This window comes from Panthera uncia, chromosome A2, assembly GCF_023721935.1.
Source record: "Panthera uncia isolate 11264 chromosome A2, Puncia_PCG_1.0, whole genome shotgun sequence".
Lineage (NCBI taxonomy): Eukaryota > Metazoa > Chordata > Mammalia > Carnivora > Felidae > Panthera > Panthera uncia.
Genome location: NC_064816.1, coordinates 129,960,745 through 129,977,324, shown reverse-complemented (window position 1 = coordinate 129,977,324; position 16,580 = coordinate 129,960,745). Strand labels below are relative to the sequence as shown.

Here is a 16,580-nt window from a genome sequence, read left to right as displayed (position 1 = left end):
GGGGGGAGGAATAGGTACATTAAAAATTTTAAGTATTTTTGTACATAAATTTTAACATACTAATGTTTTTATTTCCATTAAAGGCTTCTACATCTCTTAAATAGATTTCCAGCAGTGGAGACAGTAGGTAAAGGGTCTATATGTTTTTAATTCTTCCAAAAAATGGTTGTGACAATCCACATTTTTATGAACAGTATATAAGATGTACTTCCTTTCACATTACCATCATCAATAGGCATACAATTCTTTCTTTGGTCTAACAGGTATAAAATTTCTCATTACTTTAACTGTATTTCTCTGACTACTCATAGATCTAAATTTCTTTTCATGTGTGGGCCATTTGCTCTTCTGTGAACAAATATTCTTTAATATTTTTCATCTGAGTTGTTTTTTGTCTTATAAATTTACGAGTCCTTTGTTTAAGGTATCTGTTTCATTTTATGGTTAAAATAATTATTATGTAGCAAAATGTCCATCTTTTCTTCTATAGTTTCTGGGTTTCCAGACTTTAAGACAGTCTTCCCTGCCTTAATATTGTACAAGTAGACTCTTTTCTCTTAAAATTTTAATCATTTTACAAATTTTTAATCTACCTGAAATTTATTTCTGTATATTGTGAGACAGAGGTTCAACTTTCTTGACAGAAACCAGTTGTGTCAATTTTTTACTTTTTGTCTGTCTAAATGATGATCTTGTCATGTAAAAAAATTTTCATATATTCTGGGACTAAATTCTGGTTCTATATGCTGCTGTATTGATCTGTTTATCTACTTTATACAATACCATTCTGATTTGACTTTACATTGGTTATAAAGCATCTTCTGCTATCTAGAAATTCTCTTATCTATTCTTATTGTTCTTACATGTTCCTTGTTTTTTTCCCAAGCATGTATTTTTTTTGCATAAATCATGAACATTTTGACCAATTAAAAAAACTATTAGGATTCTAATCAAATTACATTAAATTCACATTTTAATTTTTAAGTAATTTAACTTTCTATTTCAAAATGGAATGTGGTGTTGCCTTCCCATTGTTCATCACAACCTGTTTTGTGTTTTGTTTTGTTTTTTAAATTTTTTCTTTAATGTTTTTATTTATTTCTGAGACAGAGAGAGACAGAGTATGTATGAGCAGGGGAGGAGCAGAGAGAGAGGGAGACACAGAATCCAAAGCAGGCTCCAGGCTCTGAGCTGTCAGCACAGAGCCTGACGCGGGGCTCCAACCCATGGACTGTGAGATCATGACCTGAGCCGAAGTCGGACACTCAACCGACTGAGCCACCCAGGCGCCCCCTCACCTGTTTTGTGTTTTAAGAAGATAACCACGATTGTCTTCACAATCTTTTGTCTTTCATATTAAAATTATTCCTAGGTTAATGCACAGTTTACCATTTAAAACGGAATTCCTCCCCCTCCAACCATTTCTAGTGTAAAGTACTCATTTGGCACAATAGAGAACAGCTAATGAGTTTTGTATACTTACCTTAAATTCAGCCATCCCACAAAATTTTTTTAAGTCTAGCAGTTTCTTTTGATTGGGAGGTTAGTTATATAAATCATGCCACCTAAGAGTTTTCTTTTCCTCCCTAAAGCTTTACAAGCTCTCATTCTCCTGTCTTATTTGCCATACCTCCATTTATGTTAGATAATAGTGATAAGCAAACCTGGCAAATTGTCTATTTTAACTAAAATTATTTTATTGTTTGTAGTCTATGATATTTACTGTGATTTTTGTTAAAAAGTCTACTCTATTTAAGAGGTTTTATTCTATCCCCAGGTAACTTAGGGTTTTTGTAATGAGAACTAGCAAATTCCTTTTCACTGTCTAGTGATACATCATAAAATTTTTTTCTTTGATTTGTTTGTTAATAGAGAAGACCAATATATTGTCTTACATGGAACCACTCATGCATTTTTGTAATAAATTCTATTTAGTCTTCATATTTCATTCTTTTTAATATATTTCTGAAGTCTATTTGTTAATATCTATTTAAAGTTTTTAAATCTAGGATCATATGTGAGATTAGTGTAGTTTGCTTTTTTTGTTTTACCTTTACTAGGTTTAAGTATTAATAGTATGCTAAGTTCATAAATGAGTTTGGGAGCTATCCAACATTTTAAAAAGGTGGATTCCCTGGACCCAGCAAATATTCTTCTAGGGATTTATCTTAAGAAAATAATGGTCAATGTGCCCAGAGGTACAAAGATGTACAATAACTTTGTTTACCATTAAAGAAAAAGAAAGAAAACAAAAAAACAAAAAAACCCCAAAAACCCAACATTTCCCAAGGGAAAAGCAAATTTAGGAGATTCATAAAATGAAACACTACACAGCTTCATATATGTGCATACACGTGTATGTGTACACACATATGTGTACACACATATGTGTACACACATACCTGCCTATACACATATGCTTGTTTTCTGTGCAGTTACAAGTCATCTTCTGTCTACACTTTCCCTGTAAATACAAGACTACATACTACATAATGAATAACGCCAAAAGCAAGCTTTGACATAACGAGCCACTTAGAATTGTTACAACTCTCATGTTCTACCTACCAGTTCCTTCTGTATATTGTTTTACATAAATTGTGCTTCACACAAGCACAATATGAATTAATACAATCATTGTTCGATTATTTATAACTCTAAACCAAAAAAACCCCAAAAAACAAAAAACAAAACTAGTGACCTTTGGTAGCTTTTCTTAGCAATTCTAGCTTTCACTTTGGAAAGAAAAGATTTAATAATTACTAAATGCTAAGTTACTCACATGAAGAACCGTAGAATTCCAGAGCAACCAAAATATGATATAAATCTTACTAATATATATTCTAGATTTTGGATTAATATAGGATTGATTTTTTTTCCTATAAAAAACAAGAAAGTAGATTTAAAGCAATTATTTTCTAAAATCTCAAAAGAATTACATTTGAACACTTCTAAAAGGGACTTTCTGCTAATAGTATTATTGGTCTCAACAAAAGAAACCAAATTTTCAATTACTTTGCCCATAAGTGGCTATGATTAAAACGAACACTTTTTAATCTTTACACATACCATTTCACAATTCTTATGGAATACATTAACCATTATAAATGAAACAAAGAATAGTCAGATCCTGTGTTCATATGAAACATACCTGATCTTCATAACCTTCAATTTTTACTGGAGTAAACTGGTCCAAATTATACTGTGCAAATGCACTAAAAAAGAAAAAGGCCAATTATTCAAAGTTACAAACTTACCACTCTTAAAATATCATGAACAATTCACTTGTCAATAAATCTCCTGCACTACATATGGCAAGTTAAATAAAATTATAATTCTCCATTATTGATCTTATATTAACTAAAATTATTATACAGATATGGCTACTTTTAAAACTGATGAATACCCAACCTTCAATGTTTAGCAAAAAATTAAATCAGTAAATATAATTTGACTTTTCACTCAAAACCTTGAAAGTAAAGGTTAGCCATCTACATATCTAATTATTCAAGTATATATTTAGTACAAAATATACCAGGAAACAGAGCAGGTGCTAGGAGAGATGCAAAGAGTAATCAGACAGATCCTATGATCAAAGGACTTACAGTTGAATAAGAGATAATAGAGAAACATAACCATAACACAAAGTAGAAAGTACTATAAGACAATGGCAATAAAGAAGCATCAAGGAGAATTATTTATTTTAATTTAATTTAAATTTAAATTTAAGTTTTATTTATGAGAGAGAGAAAGAGAAGGTGCAAGTGAGCGAGGGGCAGAGAGAATCCCACGCAGGCTCCACACTGAGAATGGGGCTGGAGCTCATGCGTTTGTAGGGCTCCAACTAACGAACTGTGAAATCATGACCTGAGCTGAAATCAGCCTCTTAACCAACTGAGCCACTCCAAGGAGAATACATATTTTTATTTTTTCAACGTTTTTTATTTTATTTTTGGGACAGAGAGAGACAGAGCATGAACGGGGGAGGGGCAGAGAGAGAGGGAGACACAGAATCGGAAACAGGCTCCAGGCTCCGAGCCATCAGCCCAGAGCCTGACGCGGGGCTCGAACTCACGGACCGCGAGATCGTGACCTGGCTGAAGTCGGACGCTTAACCGACTGCGCCACCCAGGCGCCCCGAGAATACATATTTTTAAAAACTATATTCCATGAAGGCAAGAATAAGAAGAGAAGTAGGGGTGATTTCATTAGAAATCTGACAATGAGAAATGGCCTTGAAATAATGGGTAGAGTATTCCATTTAGAGAGACCAGGATAAACAAAACACATGAGAAGATAGGTTAGGTTCACACCATAGGAAGCACCAAGCTCAAGGCCTGACACATAGCATTCTGTTCAATTATTTACTAAATTAAACTGAAAGGCCCTGGTTGATAGAATAATTACTTCATTTGGGAGGCAAAGCAGAATCACAGAAACTTTTTGAGAAGGAAGAACCTAACTACCTCTAGAGAAGATTAATCTGGTAGCAGTGTGGATGACAACTGGACAGTGGAGCAACTAGAGCCAAAAAAAAAAAAAAAAAAAAAGGAGTTAGGTTGTTATTAGGCAAATGTCCATGTTAGAACTGCTGAAGAGTCTGAACTAGGAAATGGTGATAAGTTGGATTTGAGAATGAAACCTCTCTATTCTATGAGTAATACTAAATTACATACTTATGTAATATATTTATAGGAAAGCTTTTCATAGTACAAAAAATTATCTAGAAAATAAGTAAGGATCATATATATAACCTGGGAATTTTTTCTCCACTTAACAGAAAAGATATTGAGTATTTTAAAATTTGGAAATACATCTCTAAACCTATTCTACCTGGAAGATTTTCTAGATGGCAAGACATCCACTGAACTTTGAGGTATTAGCTACTGAGTCTCCTCTAGAAACGAATGTTTGGTTGAGCAAAGCACTACTGATAAATTAGCAGACTAGCAAATGCAAAATCTAGCAAAGTAGAATTAAATTACTAGCTGTCAAATTCCTGACACTGAATGTTCAAAAAAGATGGCGGGGGGGGTGGGGGCGGTGTACACATAGAAATGCATGATGTGGGAGCGGGGAGGAAGGGTAGTACTCACTTCTGATCTTCTTAATTCATTAAAACTATAATTTTCCTAAGAATAGCTTCAACATAGCCAGGCAGTTACTACCCTTTAAGTGAATCGATCTCAAAAGTATGTTTGAGATGAAAAAAATAAAAAAAGTTTCTAGATCACTTAGATATTAGGATTCACTTTCCAGTGAAAGACATATTTAAATAATATATGTAGATAGTAATTTGATTCTAGGCCCTTTACTGCCCATAATACCAAACCCCATCCATACATCACTTGGGAGTGAGGAATAAAGAGGAAATCTGAAAAGGAGACTATGAGTTTAAAATAGGTAAATTTTTTTCTTAAATGCTCAAAGCAAATTAAATAGGTGACAGTTACATGGTATTGTGGGAAAGGTACTCACTAACCCAGGACTCAGAATACATAATACCTAGGTTTTGTCCAAACCCTGTTATTAGCTAGCATGGGGCCCACTTACCTTATCTATAAAAAGAAGGGTTTGGACTAGATGACTTCTAGAGTCCCTTCCAATTCAGAAAACTTACTCCATCCACCCAGTCATCATATACTCACCCACCCCTCCACCCAGGCAAATATCTACATGTTAAACCCTCTATTAGATACAATAAAAACATGATTTCTCTGCTCTTATAGAGTTCTGTAGCCCAATCACCCATTTCTAAATACTTGTTCCTGTATTTAGATTTTTACACCCATTAATGTTAGTCCTGCACCAGTCACACATTATACTTTTCACCAGGTGTCTCTCTCAGTTTAGCCACTTTATTTCCCTATTTACTATTCAAACCCTGTATATCATTTAAATTCAGCTCAAAGCCACTTCTAAATAGAAATTAAAAGTTCCTTCCTTTGGGCTCCAAAAGCTTTCGATACGCCCCTATTATGATAATATTTTATTTCATTTGGCCTGATACTAAACATTTCTGACTCCCCATTAGAAAATCCCTAAGAGGCTTATTTATCTCATTATCACAGTGAAGTCTGGCATTCATAGGTCAGTTGAATAAAAGGCTCTTTCTGGACACTTAAAAGTTAGACTTGAGAGTACCAACTCTCTGGTATGTCTACTTTTCCATCCTATGAAACTAACTGAATTTGTGCCCACAGTAGAAATATCCCATTAAAACCACTCAAGAATAATAGCCATGTTTTTCCCCTTACAAAAAGATAGGAAGAAGGGGAAAAAAGATTAAAAGAGTTAAAGCAGCAGGGAAAAGGTGAAAGAAAAAAGAAGTACATATATGTACGAAAGAGAAGTACCTGAACAAAAGAAATTCAATATCAAAGATCACAAGTTGCAAGAAATGCGACTACAGCTATGCACTTAACTCTGGTGAAACCGCCACCAGCACACGCTCTAAATGTTTTTACCATGCCTTGCAAGTTTTGGTTACATAGTTCTGGACAGCCTCAATGATCGGTGATAAAGTTTCTTCAGAAATTTGGAGGTATCGTAAAAGTAATTCAGAACCAAGTTTAGTGAATAATGAGAATAATACTATTTTGGCTTGAAAATATTTCCTATAGAGGACATGACCAATGATTTAAGGCATATTTCTCATTTCACAAATACCCTCAGATGTCTACCAAATGAACTCAAATGAATAGTTTTGAGAAATTTAGTATGAAGAATACTACCGAAGTCAACAACAACAAAAAAAACACAATATTTTCTCTAAGTGTTTACCTAGCTAGTAATCACTTAATAGTATAACTACATACAAGACAATTTGAACTTTCTCCTTAAGGTTTTGATGCCTTTTCTTGGTATCGTATCATAAACATCTTATTTTATCATTAGTTACTGATTTCTTCAGACTCATTTCCTTAGAATATCAGAATATCAGGTATTTCCATGTATACACATCATGAAACGTGGACTACAACTGTCCCCAAAATGTGTTTCATAATAAAAGAGATATGCAGCTCACATTCTAATTTCTTTTTAGAACAAGTATAATTTATTTAATTTAAATGTAAAACATCATCAGATAAGTACTTCTTTGGACAAATACAATTTCAATACTGTTCATCATTGAGTCAAATGTGACTATTTCATACCACTTATATAATTATGAATATTTCTTTGACCTTCATTAAACTTTATTCTGCTGGGGAAAAACTCTTGTTCTTTCAACAAATCAAGTTTGTTTTCTTAACTAAAAACAAAACAAAATCCACTAATTCTTGCACCTACATGAAATAACCCACATATTTATTTACCACAGAGAACTCAGAGGAATAGTTTACTTTGAAAGTATTGCTGTTAGAAGTTATAAATGCCGTACATTTTCTTTACTTCCATAAGATTTTTGTCAACATGGCACATGCGACTATAAAGAAAATTCATTTTATTTAAATATACAAATAATTTAAATAGGGTTTAAAAAACTTAGGAATGAGCAGCCATTCACTCAGAAGCTAATAACTAAAGTCAAAGATATAGAGTAAATCGATTTCTATAAAGCACTTTAAATATAATAATTAAGAGGAGTGGAAACAATCCAAATGTCCATTGACAGATGAATAGATAAACAAGATGTGGTTTATAAACTCACCATTAAAAAGAAAAATTCTGACATGTGCTACAACATGGAAGAACCCTGAAGACATTATGCTTAGTACACTAAACCTGCTACAAAACAACAAATAATGTATGATTCCACTTCTATGGGGTACCTAGTGAGGTCAAATTCATAGAGACAGAAAACAGAATGGTGGTTGTCAGGGAACTGAGGGAAGGAGAGAATGAGAAATTATTGCTTAATGGGTATGGACTTTTAGTTTGGGAAAATTTAAAAAGTTCTGGAGATGGACAGATGGTGACAATTACACAATGTGAATGCAATCAGTGCCAAAGACCCACATTCCTAAAATCATTAAAATGGCAAACTTTATATTATGTACATTTTCTCAGAATAAAAAGTAATAAATACGGTGAAATAGGTAAAGAGGATTAAGAACACACTTATTGTATGGCACAAAAACAGACACTCAGATCAATGGAACAGAATAGAGAACCCAGAAATGGACGAATGGCCAACTAATCTTTGACAAAGCAGGAAAGAATATCCAATAGAATAAAGACAGCCTCTTCAGCAAGTGGTGCTGGGAAACCTGGACAGTGACATGCAGAAAAATGAACCTGGACCACTTTCTTACACCATACACAAAAATAAACTCAAAATGGATGAAACACCTAAATGTAAGACAGATAGTCATCAAAATCCTGAGGGGAAAGCAGGCAAAAACCTCTTTGATCTTGGCCGCAGCAACCTCTTAATACATCTCCAAAGGCAAGGGAAACAAAAGCAAAAATGAACTATTGGGACCTCATAAAAATAAAAACTTCTGCACAGAGAAGGAAACAATCAGCAAAATTAAAAGGCAACTGACAGAATGGGAGAAGATATCTGCAAACCACATATCAGATAAAGGGTTAGTATCCAAAATCTATAAAGAACTTATCAAACTCAACACCCAAAAAACCAATAATCCAGTGAAGAAATGGGCAAAAGACATGAATAGGCACTTCTCTAAAGAAGACATCCAGATGGCCAACTGTCACATGAAAAAATGCTCAACACACTCATCATCAAGGAAATATAAATCAAAACCAAATGAGATAACCACCTCACACCTGTCAGAATGGCTAACATTAACAACTCAGGCAACAACAGATGTTGCTGAGGGTGCAGAGACAGAGGATCTCTTTTGCACTGCTGGTGGGAATGCAAGCTGGTGCAGCTGCTCTGGAAAACCGTATGGAGGTTCCTGAAAAAATTAAAAACAGAACTATCCTATGACCCAGCATTACTAGGTATTTATCTAAGGGACACAGGTACGCTGTTCTTAAGGGGCACATGCACCCCAACGTTTATAGCAGCACTATCAACAATAGCCAAAGTATGGAAAGAGCCCAAATGTCCATTGATGGTTGAATGGATAAAGATGTGGTATATATATACAATGGAGTATTACTTGGCAATCAAAAAGAATGAAATCTTGCCATTTACAACTATGCTTACGCTAAGCGAAATTAGTCAGAGAGGAACAAATATCATATGACTTCACTCATATGAGGACTTTAAGACAGATGAACACAAGGGAAGGGAAGCAAAAATAATATAAAGACAGGGAGGGGGACAAAACATGAGAGACTCTTAAATATAGAGAACAGAGGATTGCTGGAGGGAGGGGTTGTGGGGGGGGATGGGCTGGATGGGTAAGGGGCATTAAGGAATCTACTCCTGAAATCATTGTTGCACTATATGCTAACTAATTTGGATGTAAATTAAAAAAATAAAAAATAAATTAAAAAAAAAGAATACACTTACTGTAATGAGTACTAAGTAATTTACAGAATTGCTGAATCCTATATCGGACACCTAAAACTAATGTAACACTGTATGTTCATTATATTGGGATTAAAAACAGATAAATAAACGTTGCTATTAAAAAAACCAGGAAATTAAATCAAAAGTCTGTTGAAGTCTGTTGAACCTCCACCTTCATTAGGGTTAACTGTAAAGGACAGATTATCGATAAAGCTTTGAAACATTACAAAAACAGAATAAGAGCAAATTCCCCCCACTGGTAAAGATTTCACCATACTGGGTAGAACACCAGGATTAAAAAAGGTGCCTGAGTGGACACTGAACACTCTTTGTATGGTACCTAAAAATCCATTTAATTTTATCATTTTCCAATGAATTATGGAGTTAGTGAGCCTAACATAGGAGATGGAGATGGGAATAGAGAAGAGAATCAATTATTTCTCTGAAATCCCAAGACAGTTGTGGCAAGTCATGATTGTGGGCACTGGTCCAAAGATTATGTACTAGGATTTAAACTGCCTAGTTATTTGAATTACTCACACATTTAGTAAATATTTATTTACTTAATATGTGTCATGTACTACATTAGGTTATTTATGGATAAAATAAATTCCTAATTCTCAAAAATCCATTAGGGTCAAACACATAGTAAAACCTGCATAAAAAAGCAATCACAATTTCAAAAATCTAAGTTTCTAAAATAATTTTATCCATTCTTGCAAATGCCAAAATGTAGTATATATGTAGAAGTATTTAAGCCACTACCAAACACTCAATGAATAGAAAATTTTATGTTATAATTGTGTCCCTATGTCCCTCTGCGATCAAAAATATTTCTCTTTTAGCTGAGTACACACATATAATACATGTGTATATTTAAACTTTATGTACAAATATGTATTTCAGGAATTAGTGCTTAAAAACCACCTTTAAAACATTTTTTCTCATCATGTCACTTAGTTATGTTAATATGTAATACTTACTGAGCTGCTCCTTCCCTGAGAAGATTATCATTATTAAGCAGTAACCGAACATCTGCAAAACAAGTATTATGTATTATATTATTGTTTCCATAAGTTTGAAATTTCTATATAATGAATGCAGATTACTTTAGTCATGTATCAACACTCCCCACTCTTCTCTTACCCCTAACATGTAAGCAAGATCAAAACTTCACTCTGATGACCAAAATAACCATAAAAACATACCATCATATTATTTTTTAAAAGATACTGGTTAGGAATAAGATAATTAAATAAAAATACAGATTTCCAGGGATGCCTGGATGGCTTGGTTGGGTAAGTGTCCAAATCTTGATCTCAGCTCAGGTCTTGATCTCATAGTTGTGAGTTCAAGTCCTGTGTTGGGTTCTGCACTGGGCGTGAAGCCTACTTAAAATTAAAAAAAAAAAAAAAAAAAAAAAAAAAAAAATACAGATTTCCCCTATCTGAAAGTTCACTCTGAGCCACTTGGCTTTTAACTGTTTTTACTAACTGAATGGAATCCAAGGAGGATTTTCATTTTTACCAAATTGTAATTGTCTCTCCACTTTACGCCATTTCAGTTTACGAAAGATTTCACATAATGCTCTACTTTCAGATAGCAGGTGAAACCTGTACATGTTATTTTATACCTTTAATAGCCAATGTAGGCACACTGTAATTTCCAAAGAAAGTGGAGATAAGCTCCACCAAAAAGATGGTCTGGTAAGATCTGCAGAAAATACACGCATCTCAGTTTGATAACACCAGCATGAGTTTCAAATGAATCTGCTCCACAGAAAAGGGGATTAAGCAAGAAACAGCTTGTGAACAGAACACAGATGTAGACATTTCTGTCCTAAGACAGCTCATATTCAAACAACAGATGAAAGCATTTAGTTCAATATGGATAACTGCTTTATTTGATTTAGCAATCTTTTTTTTTAATTTTATTTTTTATTTTTTAAAATTTACATCCAAATTAGCATATAGTGAAGCAATCTCACTTTGGTTATTGATTCTTAATTCTGTTCTAATTTTAGACTCAATTATTATGTAGACATTTGCCCACTCATCATTAAAACATAACTTTAAAAATAATACTTTTATTGGAAAATCCAAGCACTTTGTAAAATAATAAGGAAAAAAATCGCATAATCTCACCAAAAAAAAAAACCCCAAAAAACAAAAAACAAATCTATTCTAATCTTGTTATATTTTCTTTATTTCCCTACACACTTGGCTATTTCACACAGTTGCTATCATAAAGTACATACCACAATGTTACCCTAATCTTTTCATTAAATGAAAATAACACAACTAACCTAAGTATCTTCCATTAAGTAACTGGTTAAATATAATATAAGCACACTATATAGTTCTTATAAACAGTGTAAAATTGAGCAGCCATTAAAAATAATGTAGATGTGAAAAAAATGTAGATGTGTATTTATCAACATAAAATACATCCATAACATGATAAACAGGAAGGGGAAAATTCAGCATGTATAGTATTATCTTATTAATGTAATGTTATATATCTGTGTCTACACTAAGTGATATTAAGTATTTCATTCAAATGCTGGAGAATGAGAGGGTAGAATTCTGGGTCATTTTTAGGTTCATTTTTATATTTTGGACATTTTAGAATGTCTATGGATCATTTTTACATAAATCATAAAGCTAATCCAAAAGAAAAAATACTGACTATTCATATGCCTCTTTTCAGTAGCAGGCCCTCATTTAAAAAAAAAAAAAATCTCTTTCACTAACCACTAAAATAATACTAATTTGATTTCTAAGTTAACTTATTTTAAACAATAGAAGCTACTGCCTAAAAATTATTTTAAAAAATACAGACATTTAAAATTATAGTTACTTCTGTCTCACAAAGCAAACTGAGGAGTTCTATTTGATAAATATGATGCTTTCATGTTCAATACTGAAAACATAATTATTAACAGTGGTACTGCATGGTAGTATATCTTTTCCAGTTCTAAATGTGAAAAAAAATTTTAAAGCAACATCTATTTGATCCAGTTAGCTTTACACTGGAAAAAAAAGTCCTGCTTTTATCATAAGGAAAGTACAGAAGAAAAAATAGAAAAAACTGAATAAAATCTACTCTTACAGAAAGGATTAGGCTGTGGTTCCAAGCCAGGCAACACACTGGACCCATGAAGTGGTGAGTACGAGGCTTAAAAAAAAAAAGAGCACCAGCCCAGATCTACCAAATCAGTATCTGACAATGAAGACCAGTATCTGACAATGAAGACCAGAAATTTATGTTTCAATGATTTTAGCAACACCAGACTAAGAAATAGTATTTGGTAGCCACTAAACTAACAAGATTTTATGACTTGGCAATTCTAAAATTTGTCACTTCTCTTGGAATTATCATACTGGTGTTATCAAAAAAAAATAGCAATGAAAATAATCAAATTCATGACATTTTTCCCTCAAATATTTAATTCCTTTTTAATTCTAAAATACTCCTTATTTAAAACCTCTATAATATACTATGTCCTACTTTTATTCCATAGCTCACTCTCCACCCCAAGCCTACTGAATGGTTTATCCTTAATGCCTCAACACAAAACTTACCAACGTCAATTTCCAATGAGACTTAGAAAAGCAATTTCTAGGACTCATACATTCTTTTAGGACCTTTCTGATTAACAAATCTGTAGGGCATTTATTCAAGGTAAGAACATTAAGTGAAAAACTTTCTATGAATTGTACAAGAGAATGGGGGCCACTGACTTTAGTGTAGTTTCACCATTATCAATTTAAGTTATATGCCAACTTTTGAACCTAAGGAAAGTAGAGGCTAACATCTTAAAACAGAAGTTAAACCCTACAGGAAGCAGAAATATTTCTGAATTCTCTCCCAAGTTCCCAATCCACTACTTGAGATTTTAGTTATCTTAAAAAGAATACAGAATACAGTATAGACTTGCCATTCTTTCTCTAAGTGTAGCTCAGTGGTTAAATTTTTAAGTGCATAAAAATTACCATATGTAATTGTATGCATTAAATTATGTATTATTATAGTTTTTGGATGATTTAAGGGATTTTCAATTTTTGCCTCATTTTTTGACTTTCAAACCTGATCTTTTTTGAGGTGAGATTCCATTATATCTTATACTATGAATGAAAATTAGTGATTAAACTTCTTTAAAAACATGTTTACATAGTTTACTCTGGAATAGAATGTTTTTAAATTAAAATTAAGAATCCTGGGCAAATTAGTTTAATTTAAGACAGTGAAGTCCAAATATATTTAAATACATATGGTAACTTATTCTTAAAATTGCTTAAGAAAAGTTTTGTAAGATCACTACAGGCCATTTTCCTGGTGACTTTTTCAACCATGTCATTCTTATTGTTAAAAAGGAGCTATTGTTACAGTTTTAATAGTAACCAGGACTGTTTAACAGTTTAAACTTTTGCTATGGGTGTATAATCATAAAAATGTTTGCCACTGTGGTTTAAAGAAGGGCATGCTAGGGGCGCCTGGGTGGCGCAGTCGGTTAAGCGTCCGACTTCAGCCAGGTCACGATCTCGCGGTCCGTGAGTTCGAGCCCCGCATCAGGCTCTGGGCTGATGGCTTGGAGCCTGGAGCCTGTTTCCGATTCTGTGTCTCCCTCTCTCTCTGCCCCTCCCCCGTTCATGCTCTGTCTCTCTCTGTCCCAAAAATAAATAAAAAACGTTGAAAAAAAAATTTTTTTTAATAAAAAAAAAAAAAAAAAAAAGAAGGGCATGCTGTGAACTAATTTACAAGATATAAATTAAATAGTTTTTACATGTGCTCTCATCTTCTGAACATGGTAAAACGATGCTTTTTTCCTCTGTTTGTTCTGGCTGTTCATATTATTCTAGTAGGTTTTTAATTTTTTTTTTTTGATGTTATTTATTTTTGAGAGAAAGAGAGACAGAGCACAAGCGGGGGAAGGTCAGAGAGAGAGGGAGACACAGAATCTGAAGCAGGCTCCAGGTTCTGAGCTGCCAGCACAGAGTCCGATGCAGGGCTCAAACCCATGAACTGCAAGATCATGACCTGAGCAGAAGTCAGATGCTCAACTGAGCCACCCAGGCGCCCCAGTTTTTCTTTAAAAGAAATACAAAACTGCATTTCACAATTTCAAAAAAGTAGTTAAAATTTTGTCTTTTTAAAAAATTAATATTACTCTCTTAAGGTTAACTTACTCAAACATAATTATCATATATATCATAAGTATATTCTAACCATTATGAAATCCAGATTGACAAAAATTTTCATTGTAATTCAGAAAGCACATATTTTTCTACATACCCCACCCCACACACACCAGTTTTGTTATTTTGGTTATACAATGTATTCTTAAAAAAAAAAAAAAAGAGTGCTTGATATATCAAGCCTTAGTGTTATGAATTAAACACTCACCATTAAACACCTCATTAAATTCTCCAGGAGGGGCATGAATAATGAATTTTGCTGCTATACGCACCTAAAATAGAAATGAAGATATAAGTGGTCCATGGCATAGGCCTCTGCTAAAATAACCAAAAAACACACACACACACACAAAATTATACTATTTCAAAGTTCTACTGAAAATGGCTTAAAAAATTTTTTTAGATAGTGACTCTTCTTCAAACAAACTTTATTACTGTTTCAATTATTTAATATAATCACAATGTACAGGCTAAATGCAGATAAAATACATATTTAACGCATTTAAGGATTCAAAGCTACCTACCATATAAACATTTTCTTATAAGCAAATTCTTCTTTTAAAATAAAATGGAAAAAAGTATCAATCAAGAAAAGTTGTATGTGTGAAGAAATAAGATGCATTTAGGTACAATAAAGAAAATAGATATACTATATTTATGTTTCTGTAAAATCACAAATTAGTAAAAAATATATAAAAGAAGAGGGGAAGAAAGGTCTAAATTCAAAATGTTTTTAACAGACCTGACTGAAGACATTTCATAAATAAAGCAAAACTTTGTATTTGCAATAAACATGATTATTTAAAATAAAAAACCCTGAAGAATCTAAAACAATAATAATTTACATGTAAATTTAACAAAACATCTGCAGGACTAGTGTACTGAACACTACACAAAATACTAATGACAGAAATGAAAGAAGAGCTAAATAAATGGAGAGATATGTTCATGGATTGGAAGACCCAATAATGTGAAGATTACAATTTTTCCCAAACTAGTCTATAGATTCAATGGAGGCCCAATCAAAATCAAATCAGGATTTTTCTCTTCTTTTTAATGTTTTTTTTTTTTTTTTGAGAGAGAGAGAGAGAGAGAGAGAGAGAGAGAGAGAGAACAAGTGGGGGAGGGGCAGAGAGAGGGAGACAGAATCTGAAGCAGGCTCCAGGCTCCCAGCTGTCAGCACAGAGTCTGATGCGGGCCTCAAACTCACGAACTGCGAGATCATGACCTGAGCCAAAGTTGGATGCTTAATGGACTGAGCCACCCAAATTCCCCAAAGCAGGATTTTTCTGATACATATCAACAAGCTGATTCTAACACTGATATGTTTTATGTATTATTACTTTTCTATGCATAAAGAATGTAATGAATGCCAATTTTGGCCATGTATTAAGACACCCCTCTCCAAATGCAAGAAAAATTAAAAAAAGCCACTGTGATGTCCAAAATAACCACAAACACATACACATGGTATTAAAAATAGATTTTGGCTAAGAAATGAGAGGATAGGGGCACCTGGGTGGCTCAGTCAGTTAAGCATCTGACTTCAGCTCAGGTCATGATATCCCTCCCGGTTTGTGAGTTTGACCCCTGTGTCAGGCAGGCTCTGTGCTGACAGCTCAGAGCCTGGAGCCTGCTTTGGATTCTGTGTCTCCCTCTGGCCCTCCCCACCCCCCCCACGCCGGCTTGTGCTGTTTCTTTCTCTCTCAAAAATAAACATTAAAAAAAATTAAAAAATAAATAAATAAATAAAAGGATAAAATGTTATTTCACACCCTTAATAGTAAATGCAAAGTAGTAAAGACAAATGAACTAGAACAGCCAAAATAACTTTGAAAAAGGAACAAAGTTGGAGAATGCACACTACCTGATTTCAAGACTTACCAATGGATCTGAACTAAGAGTCCAAAAATATATACATATATATATATATATGTGTGTGTATATATATA

At 33.3% G+C, this 16,580-nt stretch overlaps 1 protein-coding gene across 2 annotated transcripts in view; it reads right to left on the bottom strand.

Moving 5' to 3' along the window:
* CAPZA2 (capping actin protein of muscle Z-line subunit alpha 2) overlaps positions 1 to 16,580 on the bottom strand; it is a 68,584-nt gene that overhangs the window by 25,062 nt on the left and 26,942 nt on the right. For both annotated transcript variants that reach the window (XR_007460282.1, XM_049642979.1), the window contains exons 2-4: positions 14,837 to 14,900; positions 10,414 to 10,465; positions 3,149 to 3,212 (exon numbers count right to left, since the gene is read on the bottom strand). Coding sequence is in view for 1 of the 2 variants with exons in the window: in XM_049642979.1 (XP_049498936.1) it covers positions 3,149 to 3,212; positions 10,414 to 10,465; positions 14,837 to 14,900 (180 nt within the window). In the remaining variant the exon portion in view is untranslated. The remainder of the gene's footprint in view (positions 1 to 3,148; positions 3,213 to 10,413; positions 10,466 to 14,836; positions 14,901 to 16,580) is intronic.